Source organism: Pteronotus mesoamericanus, unplaced genomic scaffold (assembly GCF_021234165.1).
Source record: "Pteronotus mesoamericanus isolate MK-2021 breed Mesoamerican mustached bat unplaced genomic scaffold, CSHL_Meso_final contig_32, whole genome shotgun sequence".
NCBI classification, from domain to species: Eukaryota; Metazoa; Chordata; class Mammalia; order Chiroptera; family Mormoopidae; genus Pteronotus; species Pteronotus mesoamericanus.
This window is the reverse complement of record NW_026555134.1, coordinates 1,929,362-1,957,226: the sequence shown is the minus strand read 5'-3', so window position 1 is coordinate 1,957,226 and position 27,865 is coordinate 1,929,362. Positions and strand designations below refer to the sequence as shown.

The following is a 27,865-nucleotide window of genomic DNA, read 5'->3' as shown; positions in this document are numbered from 1 at the left end:
ATATTTTGTAACAGTAATAGATATGTTTCATTGTGATGTGTTCTCACATTTCATTCTACAACCCATGTTGCTATGTGTGGGCTTTGTTCTTCCATCAGTTTAGGAAGGTAAGCACAGTTTTCCTGAACTTAAAATACTTTCTTCTTAAATTCTTAGGAAAAATTTCTCTCTGAAAAATGACTAATAACTAGTGATTGCTTGCGTAGCCTATTTTCTTTTATCTGGTGTTTCCTTAGCATTACCTAATAAATTTCTCACTTCTGTGAGCCTTTATGTCATTCATTCCTATATTGCCAATCTTAAAAAATATTTTATTTATTTATTTTTAGAGAGGGGGCAGGAAGGGAGAGAGGGAGAAAACATTGACATGAGAGAGAAGCATCAGTCGGCTGCCTCTCACATGCCCCCAGCCAGGGACCTGGCCTGCAACCCATGCATGTGCCCCAACTGGGAACCCAATGGGTGACCTTTCAGCTGTGGGACGGTTCTCAACCCACTGAGCCATGCAAGTCAGGGATGCCTATTTTTTAATGTGTCATTTTTTTGTGACATTTTTCTGTCATAAAATATTTTGGATGTGGCTACATTTTACATATACTCAGTCTGAGGAGGGGAAAAAAATGAAAAGACAGATTAAAGAGTGAAAATAAGTTCAAAGCCAGCAGATTATTAAAACATGTGCAGAAAAACTATGTATTAAAATGAAGTATCCTGAATGGGCAACATTGGATATCCTTAGGGTGTTCCTTCACCTAGCTGGAAGTGAGTTATGGTACCTGAGGTTTTTAGCATCTTGTACCCCTTAGCTTATTTAGACGTATGGCAGATCCACTTCTGCTGTCTGTCCACTTAATGGGGTTTTCACATATTGCTGCAGCGCTCTCTCCTACCTTGTTCTCTTGAGGCTTGGGGTGTTAGGGTGACTCGGGCCAAGTCTGATGTTGGGTTCCTGGATAGGGGAGGAGAGGGGTGTGTGGGGGGCAGGGGAAGAAAGTGGAAAAGACTAAATCTAATGAAGACCTGTTAGTATCTGTTAGTATGGATATTCCTAGACATGATCGGGACCTTGGTCAGCCTTCGGCCTATTCTTGGTCTGCCTGAGTCCACATCCTAAAAAAGATACAAGCTCTATGATGGACAGGGAGTTAGGAGAGCCATGGGGCCACCCTCCAGTTTCTAGTTCATGTAGCCAATTGATTATTTTTTTGAACTCAACTGTCAGATAATTGGAATCACTCTCACTTCTCATTTCTTCAGTGCACTAAAAGATAGGGAGTTTGGGTTATAATCTTATCATTAACGTTTATGGACTGACCTCGAGTAACCCCTTGGGTATTTTGGCTTCAGCTGACTCTTTCATGGAAAATAAGGCATGAAGGTAGGAGATGGCATAAGATAATTTCTTGAGGCACTTTCCATCTCTAAGATCTGTGAACTGTTTAATGGTCATCATCTGTGTCGTGTAAGATTTTAGAGCCAAAAGAATGAAATTTGAGGTGGAAGAATTTTAATACTAAGCACTTTGAAATTTAACTGGTAGAGGTTATCCTTTAAAATGATCTTTGTACTTAATGGGACTTCTTTGCTTTCAGCTGATGATTTCAGCTCTCAGGATAATCTTGATGACCCAGAAGCTGGCGGATGGGATGCTACCCTCACAGGGGAGGAAGAGGACGAGTTCTTTGAATTACAGATTGTAAAGCAGCACGATGGAGAGGTACATAAAACGTAACTCGGGAGGACTGGATGAAAAGTAGTTTCTTTAACCTCTCCGTGAGCATTTTGAAACAGTCAGCAAGGTCGTAATTTCAGTGCTTACATTTTCTCAAGAAATGTAAATGAAAACGTTTCATTATGACTTCGAGAAAGAAGGGAATCACTTCCCAAAGGAGTGGACCATCCAATGACGTCCATTCACCATCACACTTCCTCTCCTGGTAAAGGTGGTTAGTGCGTGTAGGTCAGGTCAGCCGTGGTCCACTCCCTAGGGAAATGCTACTGAAGCAAAGAGGTGAAATGACACTATGCTTAGGATTTGCTTTGAAATTCTTCAGTAAAGACTTTTTAAAACGGAAAAAAAATTAATGAAGCCAGTGTGGCAAAATCCTAATAGTGTGTGAATCTGAGTGATGTGCATACAATGGGGGCTCATTTAAAAATTTGTAGTATATTAGAAAAATTATAAACTATTTTAAGGAAGGAAAGCTGATGTGATGCTCTGAAGGACACATCACTCAGGAGTATGCCTGAGATGCAAAACCTGAATCTAACAGTGTGGGGACAATCAGACAAACCCAGCTGTGGTACACTCTGTAAGACGGATGGCCTGCACCCTTCTTTAATAAGTCAGCATAACGAGTGATCAAGAAAGGCTGGAGAAGTAGACTAAAGGGACCATGGCAACTAGATGTAGTTTGTGGTCCTGGATTGGAACAATTGAAAAAATTGAGTACAGACTCTAGGTTACAATATATAATAGTATTATATTGATGTTAAATTTCCTAAATGTGATAATTGTCCTATGGTTGAGTCAGAGGATGACCGTGCTCTCACACGATAGTTGCTGAAGTATTTAGAGATGTAGAGTTATATGTCTGTAACTTACTCTGAAGCAATTTAGCTAATAATAATAATAAGTGTGTATGTGTTGTGAGGAAGAGGAAAGGCAAAGTGGCAAATCTTAACAGTTGGTGAAGACAGATGAAAGATATAAGGAGGTCATTGTACTGAATTTGCAAGTTATTTTTTTTTATGTTTGACAATTTTTCAAAATAAAAATTTCAAAGCCAGCCAGCCAAGAACATTCTCCTCTGCACTCCGCAGACTAGGGTGATTGAGGCCACATCCTCACGTTCAACTGTCTTGCAGGTCAGATCTCTTAGCACGTAGTACTTCAGCCCAAGCCAAGAGGTTTCCTTGTGAGGCTTTAGGTTTTAAGGAGAAGGTGGAAAAGTGTGTTCTTGCTATCTTCTGTGCAGGTGAAAGCAGAAGCTTCTTGGGACTCGGCAGTGCACAATTGTCCTCAGCTGAGTAAAGGCACACCTACGGATGAGCGAGTGTTTCTGATTGTGCGGGTGACGGTCCAGCTCAGCCATCCAGCCGACATGCAGCTGGTATTACGCAAACGAATCTGCGTCAATGTTCAAGCCCGTCCGGTGAGTCGTTAGCCCTAGTTGAAGAAAAGACTTGAATCGCACAGCTGACATGAGGGCGGGGCTGTGGAGTGATTGCTCTGGCCTCCTGCCCCCATAGGCACTGGGAAGCATCAAGCTGTTCTTTTCAAGGGAACTGTTCCTGTCCTGGAACTGTGCTTGCTTCAGTTCCAGAACATGTCATCCTGACTTCCTCTCAGACAGCATTAAATTGTTACACCGAATCTTTTCTTACTGCATGTTCACACACTGCAGCCATTTTCTGGGGTGTCACAAAGTCCTGTCAAGGCGCAGTTCGCTGTATTTTTGACTTTTCATCTGGGTCTACAAGATGAGAAGGTTCACTGCAGTTAGCCTTTGTGTTTCTTAGTCTTTGCTTTCCATACCTTTCATTTCTTTCAGTCATCTCCACTTGCTGGCAGATTCATAAATTTAAAAAGTGTACTCTGTCAAGCTTTGGGGTAAGAGGTGAGTAAGAAGCAGGCTCTGTCCTTACAGAGCCAGTGCCCACTGGCATGTGTAGATGTATGTACAGGCGACTCTGCTCTGTTGCGAAGGTGCCCTGAGGCAGGTGCTCCCCATGTGCTGGAAGGTTGCAGAAGCACAAGAGATGCGGCAGACGGAGGAAGCGAGGGAAGGGTTCAGAGAGAAGGGTAACATGTGAACTGCTTTTTTACAGATGAGGGGAGAGCTGTTGGCTCTTCCGTGGAGCGGAGAAACACTTGTGCGGAGGCAGCGAGGGAGGCAAGGGTGTTCAGGGAGGGCTCCAGAGGCCGGGGCGGCGGCTGTCCCCGGAGCCAGATCACGAAGGACCCTGTGCCATGGGAAGGGGTTTTCTAGAACAGTTTGAGGTGGATAGAAACTATTTCTGTCATTGGTCTTGCAACTCTAGGATTTGGAAGGCTGACTCTAGGGATTCTTTTTAACTCTCTGTGCTCACCCTTCGGAGGCCTTCTCAATATACTGACTCAAACCAGGACAGATGAAAATAAGTCTTTTCATTTAAAAGAGCACAATCACGGTTGATGGAGTCCTAGATGTAATCTCCATCCCTAAAAGTTAATCTTTAGTTTGAAATGTCACACGGATATCAATCTTTGGAATGAAGACTGGTGGTGATGCCATTAAAATTGCAGCTCTTTAGCTGGGCATCCAGCATCAGTATACCAGGTCATCAGGTTAGCCATAGATGCCTACGGTCTGCCTCCCATTCACTCTTCTCTCCATCTCCCTTTTCTCGGGAGGCTTTAAGGGACTGAAAAAGACGCTCTGTTCCTGGGGAGCATTTCGAAGAGTTATTTGTCACTTCAGAACTAGAGATCCTGGTTGCCAGCCACTAAGACTGACCTGGTACCAGCACCCCAGAATTTTTAACAGAAAGGGTGCATCATGCTCTTACCAAGTTTTTTTTATTTTTAAAAAAAAATTTTTTTGTTGTAGGGACAAGGACTTACCCCATTTCCCTGCTGGTTGAAAAGATTTGATAATATCAAGTTGATCCTGAATGAAATAATAGTACTTTAGGGCATGGGAGTTTGCCTCCCAATTTCAGATATTTAATTTCTTATAGCAAGAACAGGGACTTCCTTGGGGCCCTAATACATGCGAGTCAGCTTCAGTAATTCCATAGACATAGAAAGCAAGGGAGGGAGATAACAGCAGCACCCACCCCGCCCCCTGCACCCACTGCAGTGCTCCGACCCCTGTGCCTGGCAGTGGCTCCACGCCGCAAGGCTGATGTCGAGAGAGTGAATGGATGAAATAATTGTGTTTTTTTTTTGCATTCTAAGAAGCTAAAATCTTTTTAAAAATTAACTGAAGATTACTAAATCGGATAGAAATTATTCAGTAGGTTTGTAAAAATATGTATTTCTAAACCAGGCAGCTTGGTTTTTCTATTTTCTTTGGAGGTTTTCACATATTTCCTGCTTCCTTTTGCATGAGGGAAAAGGTTCAGTGTTAGTTTAATATTCTCTCTTCTTATCTTTATTCACCAATTGTATTCTGCCCTCATCCCTGCTCTCTTCAACCTCTACAGGATGTTCAGTCTTAGCAGCATCTTCAAATGAGTCATCTATGCATTAATTCAACAGTTCAATTCTTAACTGTGCAAGGAGCGCAGTCAGCATAAACAATGACCATGCACTCTTAAATCATTCTTCATAACGATCCTGCTTTGGTCAAGAATTTAATGCCTGAACTTGTCAATATTCATGGTACAAGATGTCCATCGTGCTGCCAAAAAAAAAAAAAAAAAAAAGTGTAAGAGTCACCAGCCCTTGCTTACATCTGAGCTAGAAGGTCATTTTATTGTGTAGAAGTCAACAGCCTTACCTCTGTAGCCTTTAAGCAGGGTTGAACCAGAGGCCTAGTATCAGCTTCAGAGGGTAGGGTCTGTTCTTTCCACATATGGGGTAAAGGACCTATCATCCGCTGTGCACATGTAGACACAAAGGTATCTGAAATGGGTTTTGTGCACTGAGACAAAGCTGAGAAACCTGTATTTAGGGATTTGGATTTCAACTTGTGTATATTGGAAATATGCTGCGTTTCTTTTTGGTTGGAGTGAATGCAATATCCTTTATGCTGTTGTTGCTCTGTTAATGTAAACTCAGTTTTTGAGATGGGAAACCATACCTTCTATTTTGTTTTTCTAGGGTTTTGCTCAGAGTCTTCTGAAAAAGATGTCTCATCGAAGTTCCATTCCAGGCTGTGGAGTGACTTTTGAAATTGTCTCCAATATTCCAGAGGTAAAGGATCACATGAAATTTGAATTTAATAAAAATAAACATGTAAAAATAGCTAACCCCCTGTAAAGTCACCTACCCAAGAAATATGCTCTAAATGGAAATGTATATTTAGGGAAATGCTATAGATTTTTAGAGGAATTTCCTAATCTTGACCCAGTAAAATGTACTGTGGCTTTAAAGGTTCTAGTTTTAGTATTTTGTTAAAAGAGAGCATTGTTTTGAAAAGCAAATCAACTATATTCTAATAAATAATACATTTTTTAAAAGACAAGATAATATTGTAACTCTCATAGGGAGGTAACATAGTGCAGCAGAGGATTTAGGGTTTACTTTTGGAGTCAAACAGAAATCTCGTTTCTTTGACCTGTTAGTGCAGTGAACTTGGGAAAGTTATTTGGAGCCTCCATTTTTTTATTTATTAGATGAGGTTAATGATACCTTCCGAAGAGGGTTGTTTAAGGTTAAATGAGACAATGCATATGAATTGCTGTGTACATGCCAAACCGTAAGTTGTAATTGCTCTTACTATTATAGTTACTATTATTATTTTATTATTATTATTTCTCATAAATTAAGTGAGATATTCACAGGAATTAAACAAATGGAGCTTACAGTATCCTGGATAGAAGCTTATTGGAGGATGCAGTTTATACGTGCTTCCTAATATTTGATCCCTGACTGGGACAGATTTATTCACCTGGGCACTGGCGCCACTAGTAATGGGCCGTCCTCACAGAGGTGGACAGAGAGATAGGAGAGCCATCCCTCTGCCACACTCAAGACCGAGGTGGGGAGGGAGTGAGGAGGTACAAATGCTTTCTCAGGATGTGACCCTGGGGGTGAACCCTCCCTCCAGGCCACACCCTCCCCATCGGCCTCCTTCCCCTTTCTTGAGGGTTCAGTGTTTGTTCATTGATTCTGTTGAGTGTTTGAACAATAGATGGACAATATATCTTTTAATACAGAGATTGGTGTTTGGAAGAGTAAGAAGATGCCACACTATTGGGGCTTTATTTTAGATTTCTTATATTGCAAAACATTGCCATACATAGTGACTTGTTTTTTCCTGGATATTCAAAGTGTTAGACTCACACAGTAAATATTAACTGTTGAACTATTTAATTTGGAGTCTGCTGAACAAATGTTAAGTCTGTTTTCAGAGTTAGACTACCTGCAAAATCTTGGGTTTATAATAGATTTCTCTTTGTATATTTATGCATTTAACTAGAGACTTGCTGTTTATTCTCTGTATCTGAATGTTTTTTATGTTTTTCCAATTGTTTCAGATCTTAACTCTGTAAATGGTCTGAATGCAGTTGAGAAACAGTGACAGCTATAGTGAACCATCGTCGCTTTTTCCTTCTCCCTCTTCACCTTTGTCCCCACTCCCTTCTCCCCTCCTATTTGTAGTTTTCTTATCCTCTTTAAAAGTGTTTTTATTCTTCAGATAATATGGCTTAAAAGGGAATAAATGTGGGCGAATTGGCTGAAAGATAAACATACATCCTCATGTGATTGGGCTACCTATTAATAATTAGCTAAGCATCTCAGTTGGCAAGCTTTATTTTCATACTGCCAAAGCCAGATGATAATGAGAAAGGGAAAGTGAGACTTAAAGCTTGCAGGGTAAGGACTATACTTAGTTTATTTTTTCTTTAAAAACAAAAAATTCCCTTAAGAAACCCATTTCATCATGAAAAAACCCTGAAGATTCCTTTCATCATCCATGTTACAGAAGCTATGGTGGCAAGAAGTGGTCATAGGCCAGAGGGCAACAAGAAATATCTTCTCCTTTTTCTTTTTAATTAGCAAGAAGAATGCTTTCATTGCTGTTGGGAGTAGTATAAAATGATACCCCATGACCCAGTAATACCACTTCCACGTCCTTACCCAAGAGAAAGGAAAGTGTGTGTCCATATTTATTGACTTGCACAGGAGTATTCACAGCAGCTGAATTCAGAGTAACCTGAAACTGGAAGCAACCCAAACACCCATCAACAGATGAATGGAGAAACTAACTGCTGTATCTCCATACTGTGGAATCTTACTCAGCTATACAAAGAAAGGAACTGTATGAATGAGCCTCAGAGTCATTATGCTGAGTGAAAGAAGCTAGACACAAAAGAGTATGATTTCATTTGAAACTAAAATAGGCAAAACTCTTAACATCTATGGCCAAAGAAATTATCTTGCCTTGAGGAAGGCTAGAGGTTGACTGTGAAGCTCATAAATGAACTTCCTGAGGCAAATGAAGTGCTTTATATCCTGATAGGTGTGTGGGTAACATGGTGATATATGCATTTCTTAAAATTCAAATTTCCCCTTTCTTAGAAAATCAGGATAATGTCTGTTTTCTTCAGACACCAAAAAATATTGTGTTGCGTAGTAGAAAGGAAGGAAGGAAGGAAGGAAGGAAGGAAGGAAGGAAGGAAGGAAGGAAGGAAGGAAGGAAGAAAAAGAAAGGAAGAAAGGAAGGAAGGAAAGAAAGAAAATACACACTCTTTCAGAAGTCAGGAGATGGAAGTTTAGTCTAGCCTCTTTTGCTAATTATGCGGCCTTCCTCTTTCCTCATCTTCAACATGAAGATGATTTCTTCTTTTTGGGGTTATTAAAAGGCTCAGATGCATTACTATAGGAGTCAAAAGTTTTGCCATCTTCCAAACTGTTTCTTATTTTATCTATTCTAATGCCATTTAAAATTTTAAAAACATTTTTGAGGTTAGAACGTGTCTTATAATTGATGATATCTTAAAATTCATTGGCAGAATGTTTTTTTCTCCTTAGAAGTATATAAATGATTTTTTTCCCCCTTAAAGTTGATGGCATCTGAAGATGCAGTGGCATACGGATATATATTTTATGGTTTTTGACATTATAACAAATTCACAAGTAAATAAAATATCTGATTTTCCCTGAGCAGAATAATTTGTTATGACTCAAGTTTGCTTGAAATAATTAAATACATTCATAAACTCTCTCCCTGACTTGCGAATATCCTGTTTATATGCATGGCCCGCCCACGTCAGAGGGCTCTGTACCAGAAAGCACAGTGAGAAGTTGCCTAGGTGCTTCTCTTCTCCGTTGGCTCTGCCGCTCCAGTGTTGAGGTTCAAGACCCGTGGTAGCAGCTGACATGTCTTCCGCATATAGTCTGTAGCAGGCTGTGTAGAGCCAGTGTTGAAACCCAGCCCTACTTCCCACCCTTGTTCTCCGTACCCACATCTGCCTCTGACCGGGGTTTGGACCTCACTCCTATCTAGCCAGCACCCCAGCTTCTCATTTCTTCTCTCTTGCCCCATGAGGTATGTCCCTAAAATGTTGTGGTGGTTGTATTTCCAGCTAGCCTACCAAATCCTTTCTAACCCGTAATGTCTTTGTTTGTAATGGAAATAAAATGGAGAACAGTTTTGTTGAGAATGTGCTGTTTCAGCTACGCTGTTTAACTAGCCTTACAAGGCAACCAAATCACCATTTATACCAGGATTTCTGTGGGAAAATGCATTTTGAGCTCCTGAAGCTGACTTTAAAATGGAACTTTGGAATACATCCCATTTGTTAGCTCAGTACTTGGTATGTATGTGTGTGTGTTTGCATAGATCAAGAAGCTTTTATAATGTATTCTTCTGCAATGTACTTAATTTTAATATACAACTTTCCATTCTCCAGGATGCCCAGGGAGTAGAGGAACGAGAAACATTAGCAAGAATGGCAGCTAATGTTGAAAACACGGCGTCTGCTGACTCAGAGGCATATATCGAAAAATATCTCAGAAGCGTGCTGGCTGTGGAGAACCTCCTCACGTTAGACCGCCTGCGCCAGGTCAGCCAGCGGGGCTGGGGGCAGCGGTGCCCTGAGCCCGTGTCTGTGTGCGGCTTTCTGCAGTTCACAGCACTGCTGCACGTAAACTCAGCAAGCATCCGCTTAGGTTGAGCATAGCAATTTAGCTTAACCCTGCCAGTTTAGTCTTTGAAGATCCAAAAGCTACATTTAGAACGTTGCTTTTTCCTAGACACTAAGCGGTACCTAGTTGCCTTGAAGTAATGGGAGAAAACATTTAATTCTTGCTGGCTAAAGAATCATATTAAAAATTCCTTCATACAGGGAAATAATGTTGCTGAAGAAATATTCAGTAATGAGGTGCAGTGGGCCCTTCTTTGCTCAGCTGGGTAAGCCTGCTGTAGCATTAGAGCGGTTTCTAGAAGGGGTAACAGAAATGCCATCAGTAAACCTAATCCTTAGGGAAACCCTAAACCTCATTTTACCTAGCAATATTGAGACCTTTTTTTCATCCAACATACTAATGAAAAATAAAAATTAGTTATCCAATTTTCACGCTCTTTCTCCGGGATTGACTTTGGTCAGCTCCAGGGGGCATGTCGGTAGCCGGTAGCCGGAGGGGAGAACGGCCTCGCCGACCTGCCAGCTGTGTAACGAACTTTGAGTTTTCCACAGTGATTGTGATGGATCGTTAGTCCCGTGAAGATAGAGCCCTTGTTTACAGAACCAGGAATGTGTGTCTGAAGAAGGTAGCTGAAAGCTTGCTTTTGATAGTGTTACTTCTGGGGTGTGTCTCTAATATGTAGTATTCCTCTGTTTTCTGGCTGACAGGAAGTTGCAGTGAAGGAGCAGTTGACAGGAAGAGGGAAGCTGAGTAGGAGGAGCATTAGCTCTCCCAACGTGAACAGAGTGAGTGCGTGGAGTCCTTATGCTGTGCCCTGCTTCTGACCTCCCTGCTCTTCCCTCTTTCCTTGAGTAGCTGTTTGCCATCCTTTAAATCTCACCTCGGGTATCATTGTGTTTTCTGAACTGATCGAGGAGCTTCTGTTCTCTTCCTGGAGCACCTGTGCGTACCTCTGTCACGGTCCTTCCCAGTGTTAGGGGGGAAGTACCCATGTAAGTGCCTCTCTAATGTTTCTCGTTTATCTTTCTATCACCAGTGCCTAGCACAGTGACTGGGAGTTCGGTGTTTGAACTAAAACAAACCAGCCAAGTGCCTAGGGCAAGCCATCTGAATTTTCTGGGCTTAACTTAATTATTTTTAAATTGAGAAGTCTGGGCTAGGTTACAAACTCAATTGCTTACAGGGTAGTATAAATGATTAAAATAAGTGAGGTTTGTCTTAAGTGTGTTGCTCTTTTTGAAAATATAAATGTTTAATTTATATACATATTAAGCATACAAATAATTCTTCACAAAGAAATATGCTGTGGCCCTGTGATTTGTCTCTCCTTTTCTTACTTTTAATAAAGATATAGATATGAGGAACATTATACCTTTGTCTGAACCTTACACCAAGAAAAACCACAATACAAGCATTGTGATAAAGAACAGCTGGCCCTTAGTGTTAGCGTTTGAAAGACCGCAGTGACAGGTGGCCCCTGAGCGACCGAATGGCATCACTCATGCTCTCCGACTGAAAGGTGGGGAACATTCTCTGAGATGAAGAAATATCACTGTAACTCAACATTAGTGTCTTCTCATTCCTTCAGAAAAGGATACATTGAAATGTACTGATATTATGCAGAGACTGGGTATTAGAATCCTGTGGTTTAAAATAAATTGTTTGTATACCTTTGCTATGCATACCCAGGAAACGGACCTGTAAGATCAGGATACGGGAAGATAGCCAGTAACTTGGTATCTTTAAATGGAAGGGGAAAACAAACGAAGTCTCTCTTATTTAGACCCAGTTGGTTGTTGCCTCAGTGAGCACTGGATATCTGATCTTATATAAGTCCCCATCTTAAAATTGTTGATAACCAGTTCAGTTAAAAAAATGTGTGCCTCAGTGTTCCAGAGGCCACGAGTCCACGTGTGCAGCGCTGGTTGCGACAGCCTCGGTGCCCCGGTCTGACTGACATTCTGCTGGTTTGGCTTTCAAAGTCTTGAATCCCAGGGCCATGGCTGTGTGCACTTTCACACACACTAATCGCCCTCTCTTCCCTCCTCAGCTGTCCGGCAGCCGGCAAGACCTCATTCCGTCCTGCAGTCTAGGCAGCAACAAGGTAAGCGCGCACAGCCGCTTTCTGTCAGCCTCGGGCCTCTTTCCCGAGGGTCGCACCTGCGCTTTGCAGTCCAGAGGCGCTCCTGTGCCTCCAGACGTGTGAAATATAGGGGCGGGTGTTTAGGGTTCGTTTCTTTTTATCTGACAGTCAACACAAGTTTAGAGACCTTCTTGTTACTCTTAATTTATAGCGGTTAAGTTTGTTAGTAAGTTCATATTTCTATTTAAAATATTCTTCCTATTTGTGTCAGAAAAGGAACTTCAAGTAAGATTTTTCATAGTAAAATATGGATATAATGATCAAAAATGTATGCGGAATAAGAACCAGTATACCTTAAAAGTTAGTATTTTTTTGTTAGAAGAAAGAAAAATAAGGGAACAGAAATTCTGTTAGCTGGAATTTATTTGTTAATATAGCTTTCCCCAACTTAATTGAGTTTTAAGCACAGATAAATCATTGTTATTTACTTAAAGGGATCTCTTGAAATTGTTATAACTAAATGTCATTTTAATGGTTTTTTGTCTGTTATTTTTTGAGGGCCCTGGTTAGGTGTTGGTACTCTCAAATGTGTGTAACATGCTCTATATTGATATCTTAATCCTTGAGGAGGTCAAAAGTGAATGGTATTATATAAAATAGTCTGATATCAGACAGTCATTTCAAAATATAATTAAAAAAAATTTTTTTTACCAGTTTTGTAGGTAACATTTGAATGTTGACTTTGAAACATTCAGCATTCCTATATTATGCTATTATTACAAACTTTTCAGACATAATTGTTCAAAGGATGGATGTAGAATGAAGAAAATATAATATATATGAGTAAAATCTTTCAGAAATAAACTAGATGGAAAGTTTTTAAAGTTTCTTGAAAATTATGGCCAAAATTTCTTCATCTTTTCTATTCTCTTTTGTTTTCTTATGTGTAAATGAAGAAGATAATAGTATCTATTGGAAAGAAAATCACTATGCTTCACTTACACCAGATAAATAGAATAAAGGAGCATAGATGCTGTAATAGGAACATGACTGGGTAGAGTAGAGAGGGAGCGGGGTGGGGGGGGATCAAGCGGCGGTGGAGAGGAGACAGCTCCTGTAAGCTTCATGCAGAAAAGGAGATAAGGTCCACCCAAGGCAGGGGACGACCGAAGCGCAAGCGCTGTGCGTGGAGGGGTGAGAAGGCTTGCTACGCTGATGACAGTACATGCGTAGTGAGTCAAGTAGAGGGCGCACAGCAGGGTAGAGCCCAGAGGAAAGGGGCCTTATTGTAGAAGTTCTGACATTAGGTGCTAAGGAGTAATGGGGGAGTTGGGGCGCCACGGAAGCAGTAACAGGGCAGTACATGCTTACATTTGAACTGGAGGAGTGTTTTTTAACAGTTCATCTAAACGCCACTTGTGTTCCTGATTATGATCCATAAAATTACATTAGAATAATGAATGCAGTACAAATGTATGCCATTATCAATGCAAAGTGTGCAAAAGATTTTAATTGGAGGGTGGTGAGATAAGGTAAAGGAGGAGAGACTGATGATATATAAGGAGATAGAATCTCCAGAACTCAGTGGGCATGAAGAATGAGGTTGAGCAAGGGAGCAGACTAGGGTTACATCTGGGCTTCTCGGTGACTGTATACAGAGATGAACTGTGGGAGGGACAGGCTTGGGGAAGAAAATAATTTAGTTCAATTTTTGGCATTAAGGTATCCCTGTCAGTTGGAGCATGTGGAAGCCTGGGATGAAGTCAGATTTGGGAGTTCAGGGCACAGCTGAAATGGAGGGATTCTGTCACAAAGGGGAAGCCGTGAGGGCGAGTGCAGGGGCCGAGGCCAGCCAGCGGGGCTGGGAGGGTCCTCCCAGAGAAAAGAAGGCTGAGGAGAGCCAGTGGCTTGGAAACGAGAAGGATTTTGAGAAGGACTCCTTCCAGATTCTTCAGAGACCATAAGATGACTGAAAAGATTCTTGGTGTGACAGTTAAGAGTTTATTGGAGTCCTTTCCCAGGGCAATTTCTGTGAAGGATTGGGGAGAAGTTAGTTGGACATGTCATTTAAATAAGTAGATACAACATGGCACATTTTCATTCCTCTACCAGGACTTTATGCATTTGAGCCATCTTGATTTCTTATTTCTTGTTGTGCCCGGGAAGCTTAGTGAAGAGGAGGGAAGTCTGACTTCCTTTCTTCCTCTCAGACTTTCCTCATGTCTTCGTGTCCCCACTCTATTGCAATATGTAGTTTAAGTTGTCAGACACTTCAGAAGGGTTAAATACCCTTTCCTTCCCGGTTTGCAGTCTTTCTCAAAATTTGGCCTCTCTCGGCCTTCCCCATGCCCGCCCGGCAGTCCCACCGTCCGGCAAACAGGGGCCGGCGCCCCATTGCTGACTTTGCTCCCAGTTCCTCGTGGGCCTCTCCTTTTGTCTTCTTTTGAACTCTCGGCAGCCACAAGCCCTGAAAGGTTCGCTCCTGTAACTGAGCTTTAATCAGCATCTCGTCCTGTCCTGTGGGTGTCACTTCACTTCTTGCTCGTTTCCAGATCTGCAGGGTAAAAGGATGGTCACATAAAATTAGAGACTGTTTGCTTTTCGCTGGGGGAAAGGTAGAGGAAAACAGTTCTAAGACAGCTTTTTATGGGTGCACCTGTTTAATGAATAAGGAAATTCAGGTGATAGAGGATAATAGATGTTAGAAAACAAAGTGAAAGGAATACAAAGCAATGAAGCTTTGATTTCAGGCTCACTTCAGTGGGGAGTACAGTGTGGCGCCCTCATTTTCAGGTGAGGGGCCCCTCAGTAGTTTTACCATCCAAAGCAGAGCATCTTAAAAGATTTTTAAGGAAAATAAATATTCTTAAAATTATATTTTCTTGCTGGTGAGAAAAGAACCTCTCCCTATCCCATCACCATTAGCAGCGAGAACCAGAGTTCTCCTGTGGCCTTTTAAATGGAACAGTGAACAACATCTTCAAATATGGCATTGCCTTGAATTCAAAGTTTGTTCTTAACGCTACCCATAATAGAGTTCCTCAAGATTAGGTGGTGTTTAAACTAATTGACATACAAATTATCCAAATCCTATTAAATCCCTTCACACAGCAGCAGTGCTTATATACATACGGAATGGCCTGTATACAAGGGTGTCCACTGTAACATTGTTTTTAATTGCAGCAGATTAGAAACAAACTAAATGTCCCTTGGTTTAGTCTGGTTAAATACATTTTATCTGTACTTGGGTATGCACACACATGCACGACATGCACGACTAAATAAATGGGATGCTACGCAGCTGTAAAAATAATTAGGAGCCCCTCCAGGTACCAATATGGAAATTTAGTAAATAAATTAGTATATCACCAGGATATACTAAGTGAATAAAAATGAAATGCGGATATAGTATGCTGCCGTTGGTATTATTAAAGGAGGGGACAAGAGGGAAGTGTGTGTGACTGTTCATAAGATTTGCTTATATATCCTTAAGAAACTGTAGGAGGATAAGGAGAAACTAAAGTCACTTCCTGTCTGCCTGCGGGGAGACGGAATCTGGGGGGGACGGAATCTGGGGGAGACGGGGCAGGCAGGGGTAGCGGTGGGCCGCCTCTCGCTGTACGTGTGCCTTTTTGTATGATTTCATTTTGGATCATGTGACCACATTACCTCTTTAAAAATCAAATAAATTAAAATGTAAAAATTGTATTCTCTACCTTTCAAGTTATTAGAAGCTTTTGTTCTCTTGTATGTAGTGGTTTGAGAAGGCCTCTGGTTGGCTTATCCTTAACAACTTGTGCATAAAATCCTAAAGGAAAGATTACTGAAGAAATTGTTTTGGAAAATCTCAAAGACTCATGTTGTTTTTTCTTTTCTTTTGGGGACTTCCTGCATTCTTCAGTTTTCAGAGATCCAGGGAGAGGTAATTAATCCATTAGGTTTTCCTAATGAGTGGGGTACAAGTAGTATCCTACTACCTAAAGCTTATCACTCTTGCTTTTACCTTGGGACTAAGACTGTATTTTTAAAAGTGGTTTTTGTAAGATGACTAAATTTGACACTGTACTACGAATTCTTTTTGTTCTTACCCTTATGTGAAAATAATCTTGGTTGTCAGTACATATGATTCTTTTCAAATGTTCCTTGTTAACTGGGTCTAAGACTGTAAAAGTATCTGTCAAAGGGACCAGGAGTTAATGCATCATATTGAATTTAGAAGGCTCTGGGATGGGAGGAGATGGAGTTAATTTGTATTAAGCAAATAGTACAAATAAATATTTGAGAACTTGTAAGATGTTCTTTTCTTAAGTATGGGACGGGGAGGGGGTGAAAAAATGGCAGAAGTGCTTTGAGCATTCTTTTGACATCACAGAACTTTGCTCAGCTGGACTGACTTGGGTTTTTTTTGCATGAAAAGTATGTAATATTCAAGAGAATTGAGTCATAAATGTAATTTTACCCTGGACTTGATGATGTTTAAAATACTAGAAAGTTTGTTTTTGAAATAATTTAAAATGATAATTATATTAGTTACATCTACCTTGCAAACTTGCATACCCTTTTTTCTGGGTTCTTTGTTTACATTAATCTATGTGTCCACCCCCCGATCTTGATGGCTGCCATCAGGATTATAAGGAAGAGTCTGATGTGCCGTGTCTTCCCTGTATGATGTTGGAACACTCAGCTTAGCTGGAATAATGTGTAAAATTGGGGAATGGCCACAGAGTAGGTTCAGGGCTCCCTTTCTCTCCTAATTTTCAGTTTTAATGTCATGGCAAAGATTAATCATTTGGAAGCTGGTGTGGCAGGGGGGCAGGAACAGAGAGTTTGATAGGATTGGGGAGGTGGAAGGAAGTAGTGAGGGTACTGAAAACCACCTCAGTGTGACCTGCAACACTTGGATTCTAGCCAGTCATATTTTGCATTCCCTTATTTACTGATGCTTGACACATACTAAAATTGGAGTTGTTTCACTGAGCTCCATCAAAATTGAATTATATTAACTACCCCCAACTTTTAAATTCACCTTAGGGCCTACAAGAAATCACTCTTAATAAGCTTTTCAATTAAAAATATAAAATATCCCTAATTGCAGTGATGTTGTTTACTATTACTGGATATTTCTTCATGATTGTTAAGGCAATGTTTTTAATAGATCAAATGAAAACTTAGCAAACTTTTTTTAAAAAAGATTTTATTTATTCTTATTTTTATAGAGAGAGGGAAGGAGGGAGAAAGAGAGGGAGAGAAACATTGATGTGTGAGAGAAACATCAATTGGTAGCGTCTTGCACACCCCCATCTGGGGACCTGGCCTACACCCCAGCTGTGTGCCCTGACTGGGAATTGAACTGGCAACCTTTTGGTCCACAGGCCAGCCCAGTACTCAGTCCGCTGAGCCACACAAGCCAGGGAAGCAGCAAATGTTTTATGGCCAGTCTACCAAGATGGGCTCATATTTAGGTGCAGAGTTAATTTCAGCAGATTGTTTCTTCATCTAAAAACTGGCTGTGCAGTGAAATCTTTTACAATGTATGGGACACTGTCAACATTAAAATACTGGTATTTCTAAAGCCATTTGAGATGGAATTATATTTTTAATAAGTTAGTAAGATAGTGTATTTGTCATCTTCTGCTTGGTGTTTTTGAAGCAATTAAAAGCAACCAGAAGCTTTAATGAGTATCTGGTTAACAAAACTGAATTATGTGTTTTGGACATGTTACCTTCCTGAAAACTGCCATTAGTTAGTTAGTTAATTGGTAAAGGCTGATGCCAAATGTGAGCACTTCTTTAGTTGCATGAGAAGCCACCTTTGGATCTGGAATGTCATTTCTCTTTATTTACATCTTTGTCATTTTCCCAATGAAAGACAGACCTCTTTTCAGAAAACCCAAAGAATCTCTGTCAGAGAAGCTGTAATAGGGAAAGAGAGGGTGTGCAGGGGACCAAGCCACATTCTCGAGTCGGCTGAGACTCCCGTGTTGTTCCTGCTTCAGCGTCGCCTTTCAGCGCAGTGCTTCCACAGATAGCGGCTGCCTTGAAGAGGCTTTATTCCCTGAATTCAGCCTGGGAGCACAAATAATCCCTAAAATGTGCAAAGCTTGAGTAGGGATTCAAACTGAAGCCAGAGCTTTTCTCTCTCGTCTCCTCATCTAGGCCGATTCTGAAGTTTGATAGACAGGCAGGCAGAACGTTAGAAACAGATCACACATTTATCTTTTTAGATTCAAAGTGGCAGCGTGTAGATTACAATGGTAGAAGTTAAGGCGGGGTTGTGGGGGACACCAACTCTTTTACTTTGAGAACGGAGCTCAAAGGAAAAGAGCAGAGCAATCCAGTGGTCCATTGTCGGGCCAAGGGCTTTCTATTCGTTGTCCTGAGTTCATCTCCCTGTGAAGCACCTTTAACTGGGATGCTTCCGTCCCCACCCCTCCACAGCCCTGGCGTATCAGTGAAGGGAGGATAACTCTAGAAGAGCAGGCAGGCACAATTTATTGGAAAGACACAAACTGCCTTGTCCCCAGGAGGCAGCGTGTATAACCAGACCCTGAACCACAGGTTTCATTTCTGGCAAGAGGATGGGCCAGGGACTGCAGGGGACAGAGAATGGAGCAAGTCATGCCAGCAGAGGGCTTCCCCAGAGGCCTGCCCGTGTCCGAGAGGAGGGAGGGCTGTTGTACCCAGTTTATCATCCAAATTTGTTGTTCCCTCGGAAGCAGAGCTCCTTCTATTCCAGAGTGATTTGAGACGCTCTGTGTCCTTGGGTCTGGTCGGCGAGACCTGGGAACAGTTAGCATTTGAGATTGCTCAAGGGTAAGGTGACAGTTAAGGTAGATGGATGAAGTGAAATGTGTCTCCGTTTTTCATTATCCGATAGGGCTAGCAATATGGCTAAGGCGGTATTAATTAAGGTACTGTGTGCATCCTTTCAAATGTTCTCACTTGAGATATTTGAATATATGAGACAGTAAGAGCTATTGCTTTCATTCTGATTTGGTAGTAGCATTGTGTGTGGGAATGCCAACTGGGAAAAATTACTCGGGAAGCTAGCAGAGCCCTGAGAGCGCTTCGGGAAGGGGTGACACCTACGTTATTTGTCATTGGACCGTTACACACCAAACAGCCAAGGTGCTGATTCCAGATCAGCTACTTAGCTTTCCGAGGGGACAGAGTACCACTCTGTCAGCTGCCAAAGAAGGCAGACAAATCTAAAACATGATAATAAATTTATTCTCAAATTTAGTTGTCTTCAAAACAGTCTTGCATGAGCTTTAACATTGTAAACAAAGCATGAAGCTTCTTTCATCTGCAAAGCTCCAAAGAGTATTAACCTTAGTGTTCAGCCACCTGATTGTAATGTCCCGGAATACACAGAGCTGTAGCTTCCCAGACAGGTAATTAAATTTAAGTGCAAAAAATATTAATGAAGCATTAACGTATGTAAATCAGTGTGTGATTCATAGTAACACAACTGCTCCTGTCGTGAAGTATTTCAGAAGTTATGGTTTCCCGAATCGTCCCTTCATGTCTATTTTGTTTCCTTGCCTTCTAATGGTAAACATTATACCATTTTTTAAAATATCAAGTGCTGAGAGAGTTCCTAAGGAAAAGTGTTCTCTAAGGTAAACAGAATCCAGATCACTTAGGGCTTATTGATTTTATGATCAGTACTTACGTTGCTGCTAAAAGCAGATAGGTTTCCAATATGTATCTGAAACTTAAGAGGTCTTTCCCCCTCAATCCATCTTCAGGAGCAGTGAGGAACTGGCTTTGCAGGCAATTACTAATGAAAGCTCAAGTGGTCATTAGGGTCACTCGTCTGTGAAATACTGGCCTAAATTAATATAAAATACCATTATTTAACTCTAGTGAAAGAGAAGTCAGAGTGATTATCAGAGGATCAAAAGGGAACTTAAAGCATTTAAAAGATTTGCATCTCATCTCCATTACTGGTTTTTGTACCTGTAATATTTGGTTGGGGTTTACTTCTTTCCTAGATGGGACTGATGTTAAAAGTGCTTTGATGGTATCACCATTTTTATAGCTCACCACAAGTGTTATAATGGCAAATGAATCCACTGCCTGGCAGGCATTGTACTAGTATTATGCAACGAAATCTCTCTAATGAGAATTTATATAATAAGCTGAGAGTACAATAAAACTTGTTCATTCAGAGACTTCCATTACTGGGAACTTGTGATGATTTGGGCTTAACTGGAACTTATCTTTTTTTTTTAATTTTTAAAAATATTTTATTTCTTTTTAGAGAGAGGGAAAGGGAGGGAGAAAGGGGGAGGGAAACATCAGTGTGTGGTTGCCTCTTCTGCGCCCCCAACTGGGGACCTGGCCCAGTTCGCAGGCTGCATACTCAATCAGCTGAGCCACACCAGCCAGGGCGAAGAACTTATCTTTAATGTCTCCTTAAAATGAGAAGTGTAGTAATGCACCGTTCTAGAGTTTTTACTCCTTTGAATGATACATGCGTGGGTGGAAAGAGACACTCCCAGAAAGGAGAGACACCTGCCACCACTAGAGCTGTTGCTGGGTTTCAGCAAAGAATCTGCAATGAAAAAGGGTATCTCGAGGCAGAAGAGCAAGAAGCAGAACATAAGGGAGGATTTCAGAAGGAAAGTGTCAATATATCCATATTTTGTGGGAAGCAACATGGTGTAATTGGAAGAATGTTAGGATGGAACTGAGGAGACTACATGTGGTAAACTGGAGGGAAATCCAAATGTGAGGTGTCACTATTATTAGAGAAATTAATACTCTAAAGAAGATGCAAAGTACAAGAGGAAAAATACATATGTAATCAAATTGATCATGTCCTGTCAGGGGAATAAAACTTTAGTAATGAATAACAATTTTTTTCCTTAAATATCATCAGATTTTTGTTGTTGTTAAATGATTGATTTGAATCAAAATTATGGATTGTGTCCTTAATAGGGCCGGTGGGAAAGTCAACAGGATGTATCACAAATCCCAGTTTCCAGAGGAGCAGCTCCCGCTGCCCCAGCCCTTCCTCGTGGTCCCCAAAATAACCATTCTCCTGATCCAGGTAAGTTTTGTTTTCATTTGTCAATCACTATCATGAAATTTGAATAGCTTTCAGAAATAGTTTAAATCAGGGTTTCCTACCGTGTAACCACTATCCTACTAGTTCATACCCATTTGGGTTTTCCCCTTTGTCTTAACATGTTGAATTACATTGCGTTCTGAGTGTTGAATTTGTCTTGCATTCCTATGCTAAATGCCCCTTGATCCTTATGTGGTATCCTTTATACTTGCTTTTCCTTTCACTAACATTTTAAGGATTTTTGTATATATATTCTACAGTGAATATCTGTCGGTACTTTTCTCATAATGTCTTTGTTAGCTTTAGGTATCACGATTATGTTGGCCTCATAAAATGACTTTGGAAATATTTTCCTATCATTTTTTTTATTTCTGAAAGAATTTTTATAAGCTTGGTGCTACTTCTTCCCTAATGTTTGACAGGCTACACCAATGAAACCATCCGGGCCTGAAATTTTCTCTGTGGGAAGATTTGAAATTATGACTTCAATTTCTTTAATATAGGATTAACTTTTTGTAATTTTCTTCTGAGTCAATTTTCATAAGTTACATTTTTCAAGGATTTTTCTATGTCATCTAAATTATTAAATATATGTTAATAAATGTTGCAATGTTCCTTTATTACCCCTTTAATATTTATAAGATCTGTGATATTTTTATTCTCATATAGATAATTTTTGTTTTCTTTTTGTTTTTCTTGAATACTTTGATACAGGTTTATCAGTTTTCATAGTCTTCTCACAGAACCAGCATTTGGTTTTATTTTCTGTTTCATTGATTTCTGTTATTTCTTCATTTCACAAATTTTGGCATGCTGTGCTTTTATTATCATTATATTCAGAATATTTTATGATTTCCCTCTGACTTATTTTTTTGAACCATGGATTATTGAGCATGTTCATTTATTTTCATATATCGGAGGGGGTCTTATTCATTTCTTACTTAATTTCATTATAATTAGAGAATAAACTCTTTAATATTTCAGTCTTTTGAAATTTTTTGAGACTGTGTTCTATCTTATGAACATTCTATTTGTACTTGAAAAGAATGTTCTGTTTCAGGGCATCATGTTCTGGATATAGCACTTAGGTCAAGCTAGTTGATAATCTCAAATCTCCATCCTTATTGATTTTTTTTCTATTTCTTCTATCAATCACTAAGGGAAAGCATTGAATCTCCAAATATGATTGTGGAAATTGTCTGTTTTTCCCTTTAATTTTATCAGTTTTTACATCATTCACTCAGAAACTTTGTTATTAGGTATATACTCATTAAGGATTGTTATTCTTTTCCTTGAAGAAGCATTATTTCTCATTATGAAATGTCCCTTTATATCTCCGGTAGTAGATACTTTGAAATATGGCTTACTTGATATTGATACAGCCACATCAACTTTCTTTTGTTTGTTGTTAGCATGGTCTATCTTTTTCTCAGTTTGTAAAATTTTAGCCTATACTGTCTTTAAATTAAAAGTGATTTGTTTGTAGAGAGTATAGTTGGGGCTAGCTTTTGTTTTAAATATGCTCTGACAATTTCTGTCTTTTAATTGGCATGTTTAGTATTTTACATCTAATATTATTATATCTACCATGTTGCTATTGGTTCCTATTTGGCCTTTTGTGTGTGTGTGTGTGACTTCCTTTTTGCCTTTTTGTTTAACTGAAAAATATATTTTAGACAATCACTCTAACCACTAATGCGTACACCTGAAACTAATACAAAATAATATTAAATGTAAACTGTAATTGAAAAATAAAAAGAAAGAAAGAAACCTAGTGGGGAAGGATGGAGCTTTGTACAGGATCTCATAGCTGTAAGTAAAACAGTTATTCCCAGGAAAAGAAAAGAAAAATATATTTTAGTGTTTGATTTTATTTCCTCTTTTGGCTTTTGGGTGTGCCTATATTTGTTCACTTATGAGGATACAGTGTTTTATCAGGTATGACTTGGATTAGATTTTCCTAAAATTTAGTTTTATTCAGTAAGGAGAAGGAAATCTTATATCATAGGTCATTATCTGCACATTTGATCCCAGCCTTTGGTAGTTACGAGCAGGTGAGAACAAAGTTGGTTCAGGGCCTCTGTTCGTCCTTTGTAAAAACAACTTGAACACTACTCTCTTCTTCAGAGCTCAGTTCCATCATTCTCATGCAGTAAAAAGCGTGAAAAATTAAAGCTGAATAAGACACAGTCCCTGACTTTGAAGAGTTTAAAGTCTAAATGGTGGAGTGCTACACATGTCTGTCATCAGTTATGTGATTTAAAAATAAAAAACCCCATTTTATTCTCGGGCAGACAAGCGCTGGGGTCGGGTTACCCTTTGCGTGCTAACAGGGACACCAGAGATTAGAAAATTTTAGAAGTTACCCCAATTGCTTCTATTTAATTGGAAAAGGAAACCCCAATGTGTTTGAGGGTAACTATAATAATACTGGTTTTTTAATATTAATTTTTAAAGGATCCCTTTTTTGATTCATATTGTTAGATTTGCCTACAAATGATATTTGTCAAGTCAACAATAAAAAAAAAGTCTATGTAATTGTTTTTGCCGTATCTCTTTTCCTTCCAATATTTTTGACAGGACTTAGTAGCCTAGCGGCCTCCTACTTGAACCCAGTAAAATCCTTCGTGCCGCAGATGCCAAAGCTGCTGAAGTCTCTCTTCCCCGTTCGCGATGAGAAAAGGGGCAAACAGCCGCCTCCCCGCGCACATCAGGTAAGGCCCACGGAAGCGGCAGTGAGCCTTCCCTGCAGTGGGCTGCTGGCCGAGGGGCGCTCGGGCCGCGCTGCGGCTGCGGGGGGCGTGATGGCAGTGCCGGGGGCACTAGAACTGGGCTTTTAGACCTGGTAAAAGCTTGTGATCATTTCTCTTCCACTCTCTTCAGAGATAACAGAGCTGTTTTAACTTATTGACACTCTCAATCCTTTTTGCTTTTAAAAAATGCCAAGTACGCTACTAATGTGATTTATGGTAATATCACTTAGAGCAACAATAGTAAAATTTATGAAGTGCACTTAGTGTTGCTTGTGTATTGCCAAACAGAAAATGTAATTCTATTTTTAATTCTTGGTTTCATTTCTTATATCAAACAATTTCGTATCATTACTGTCCTTGCCACTCAACCTCTTTTTCCTCTACTGTGGTTTACCTGTTCTTTCACTTAAAATATTAAAAGTGATCATTTGTCTTATTTCCCCTTTTTCTGTAAAACTCAGCCCAGCCTTGAAATAAGTTTTAGAGAAAACGTTAAAGGGCTTTCCAAATAATCAGGAAACTGTTCTTCTGAGATGGTGAATAGGAAGCCTGTTGGAAATGCAATTTCTATACTTACATAGGTGTGAATTCAGCAGAAAATGATAAATGAGGATTTATTTATACTCATTCAAAACACATACAGAGCAAGTTCAGTTGTTGAAATAGGTCTTTTGACATCAGCTCCTCCACAGTCACTTAAACATTCCAAGTTACAGAAATGCAGCAGAGTCCTTGCCTGAGACCTTCACTGTTGAAAAGAATTTTCCAAGTTTGTAAATGCATGTGCAGGGCGATGGTGTTAGTTTTGTAAGGCAGCTGTGCAGGTATATAAGTTTTCAGTCTAGCACTGTATAAGCATGTATATATAAGCATACACGTTCACATATTGGGTGAAAAAAATTAAACACTGAGATTTTGGAAATGTTTAAATTTAGGCATACAACAGGTGCTTGACAAATATCAAAGTGAATCTATGACCAAGAGAGCGAAAAGAAATAGTAAGTTTAATACTTGGTGGGGTTGGGTAGGCAAAAATGGTTTTTTCCAAGTGTTTGTCATTACCAACGTTGCTCTTTTCTAAACTCCTACATCATTATTTTGCAAAGAATGGTTCATGGGCTGTTTGAGAATTTCCATAGTAACTTTTTTAAAAAGATCTTATTTATTTTTAGAGAAAGGGAAAGGGAGGGAGAGAAACATTGATGTGTGAGAGAAACATGGAGCCTCTTGCATACCCCCAGTTGGGAACCTGGCCTGCAACCCAGGAATGTGCCCTGACTGGGACTTGAACCAGTAACCTTTTGGTTTGCAGGACTGTGCCCAACCCACTGAGCCACACCAGTCAGGGCTCCATGGTAACTTTTTTTAAAAAGGTAACTAAGAAAAAAAATACAGCTTTATCTCATCCCATACCTCACCTGGGGCACCTTAAAATCCGCCCTTGTAAGCAGCTAAGGTGATTCTTATTCACATTAAATTTTGATAACTACTGTTTTTCAATTGCTATTTGGTGAAGACAGAGTTATATGCATTAAAGGAAATTGGAATGGCATTAGAAGTCATTGAATCAGCCTACTATAGTTATAATTATTTTTTTAAGCTACTTTGAATTTTTTTTTCCTGAGTTTTTGGTGTAACAAGTCAAATCACCTACAATAAGTAATTATTTTTACTGTTTGACAATAAGTGATTGTTTCTTCTGGAAGAACAATGATGTGTTAGAAACATTAAGAACAATCTAGTGATTGGAGGATAACTGTAATTTGTAATGTCCAATTTCAGAGAGTTAATCTTGCACTGTTTTAGGCTATCTTAGAGCAGCATTTGCTCTTTGAGTTTACTGTTTTTGAGCACATATGAGCAAAGCTGTTGGGGAAAGGGGTCCTAAGTGTTTTATATTTTATAAATAAATGAAAAGATAAATATAAAACTGGACCATACGAAGATGCCCAATAGTGGAGCTAAAATGTTCCCACTGGTTTGTGAACCACCCACTCCACTGAAGGACTTTTTTTAAGGTCACCAGAGAGCCACATCTTCCCTGCACTGCCTCTGTCCCCATCTGACATGACCACACAGCAACAACATTCTCGAAACACTTGCATCTCTAGGCTTCATTCAGTGCCACGGTGCGTCCCGGCTCTCCTCCTGCCGATGTGCGGCCTTCCTGGTTGCCTTCCCAGGCCCACGTGTTCCGTCAGGCTGTAATAAGTGCCCTGGAGCTCTGTCCTGGGCCCTCTCTTTCTTTTTCTTTTTAAACCTAATTCTTTGCTTGGGGAATGTCACCCAGTTCCATGGCTTTAACACTGACAATGCTCACTCTTCCATCTCCAGCCCAGACTTCGCCCCTGACCTCCGTCTTTGTGGGTCTCACTGTGCGTTCCACTGCTCTACGTATGTATCGGTTAGGCACTCACATTTCACAAGTCCAAACATTACTGTTTGTTTCAGCTCACAAGTGTTACTCCCAACACACAAAATCCTTACTAAAAGACATGCCTCTCTCAGTATGTAGTGTAAACATCCACCTAGTTGCTTACCTCTTATAAACGGCGCATCAGTAAAAATTGTGTAGGTACCGCTTCCTGTCACTCACCCACACCACGACCATCTCTTGACTGTTGTAGCTGCCTGCCACTCGGTCTGTCTGACCCTTGTTTTTGCCTCACGACAGTCTGTCAGTTGCAAAGTAGCCAGCATGATCATCCAAAGCCTCACAGTCCTTACAGTCCATCGCTTGGCACTGTTGTTTCTCACTGAAACTGAATAAAATCTAAATTCCTTACTGTGCCTGACAGCAACCTTTATGATGTGGTCTCTTGATCTTTACTGTTTCTCCCTTTATTCTCTTCACTCACCATACTGAACCATATTGGCCATTTTTTGTTTGTTTTTCATCTCAGTAACACATAAAGCTTCTTTTAATCTTGAGAGTTTTCCCCTCCCATTTGGACTGCCCTTTCCCAAGCCTTTGTATGGCTTCTAGGTCTCTTGTAGAGTCGTTCCCTACCCAAGTGGCCAAGAAAGGCTACTGTGAGGAAGTATGATTGCATTAAGAGTGGCCCCGGCAAACCAAACTAAACCAACAGCCTCTCCCACGCACAGTGCACTGTGTGACCGTACTTCCTGTTTTCCTTGAGAGTCACTGTTATGTCTCTATGTTTATTGATTATCTCCCCTCTAGAATGTAATCCTTGAGGGCAGGGGCGTATTGACAACAAAAATGTGTGTTGGTTAACGGACCATGACATGTATACAGGTTATAATAGTAGATAGTTAGCATGTGCCAAGTGTCATACAGTGGTACAACGGTCTCTGTTTATAGTTAGAGGTGAGAGTATCACATCTGAGTGGTGATTTGAGATGTCAAGACATACTGATGAACTTTCCTAGACTGATGTTGAGTTCCATTAAAAAAAACATTCCTAAAGGAGGGAAAAACTGTGGCTTATTGTTTCTGATTTAGTTGATCAAAGGTGCTTATGTTCATCTCAGTTCCTGACTATCTCTGCTGAAACTCTAAGAGAAGTAAATTATAATTTTATATGACAATATTAATATAGAGGTTCCATTACTTAGGCCACTTTAAATATGCTTTAAGTTGTTAAACCTGAATGGTATTTTGTTCTTGGAAATATAACACTTTAGTGCCAATAAATTTCAAAATAACAGCAACCAGAAGGGTGTGGTATTGTCTACTTTAGTATTCCTCAATTTTTTACTCTGATGGAATCCCATTCACTTGGAAATCAGATTTGAAACCTAAAAGTTGAGATTCTTACTTTTTTTGGTAATCCAGCCCTCTCCTCTTTGTGGAACCTCCAACTCTTCTAGAGAAAACATTGACTTTTTTCCAACAAATTCTGCCTCAGAGTTTCCTCTGCTATTACTCAGTAGGTAAAGGGAGGGGCGGAGGAGGTTCGGTGTCCCCTAGGTTTACCTCAGACTTCGCAGCTCCAGAGTAATCATCTCTACCTCATAATAACTCTCTGTCATTCTTCAGTTGTCTTGCCAGGGTCTTGCTTAAAGTGGGGAGCCCAGAAGTGACACAGTAACCACTGTGTTGGGAAATAGTGCAACTATTATTTCCCTCTTCTAAATAGTGTACTTCTACCAACATAGCATATGTCACATACTCTCCCTCTCTTTTT

General features: G+C 40.1%; 1 protein-coding gene across 1 annotated transcript in view; it reads left to right on the top strand.

Moving 5' to 3' along the window:
• KIF13B (kinesin family member 13B) overlaps positions 1-27,865 on the top strand; it is a 170,511-nt gene that overhangs the window by 122,111 nt on the left and 20,535 nt on the right. The window contains exons 30-37 of the mRNA XM_054576032.1: positions 1,593-1,717; positions 2,979-3,155; positions 5,810-5,902; positions 9,568-9,720; positions 10,510-10,587; positions 11,853-11,906; positions 20,832-20,943; positions 23,542-23,675. Of these exons, the coding sequence (XP_054432007.1) occupies positions 1,593-1,717; positions 2,979-3,155; positions 5,810-5,902; positions 9,568-9,720; positions 10,510-10,587; positions 11,853-11,906; positions 20,832-20,943; positions 23,542-23,675 (926 nt within the window). The remainder of the gene's footprint in view (positions 1-1,592; positions 1,718-2,978; positions 3,156-5,809; positions 5,903-9,567; positions 9,721-10,509; positions 10,588-11,852; positions 11,907-20,831; positions 20,944-23,541; positions 23,676-27,865) is intronic.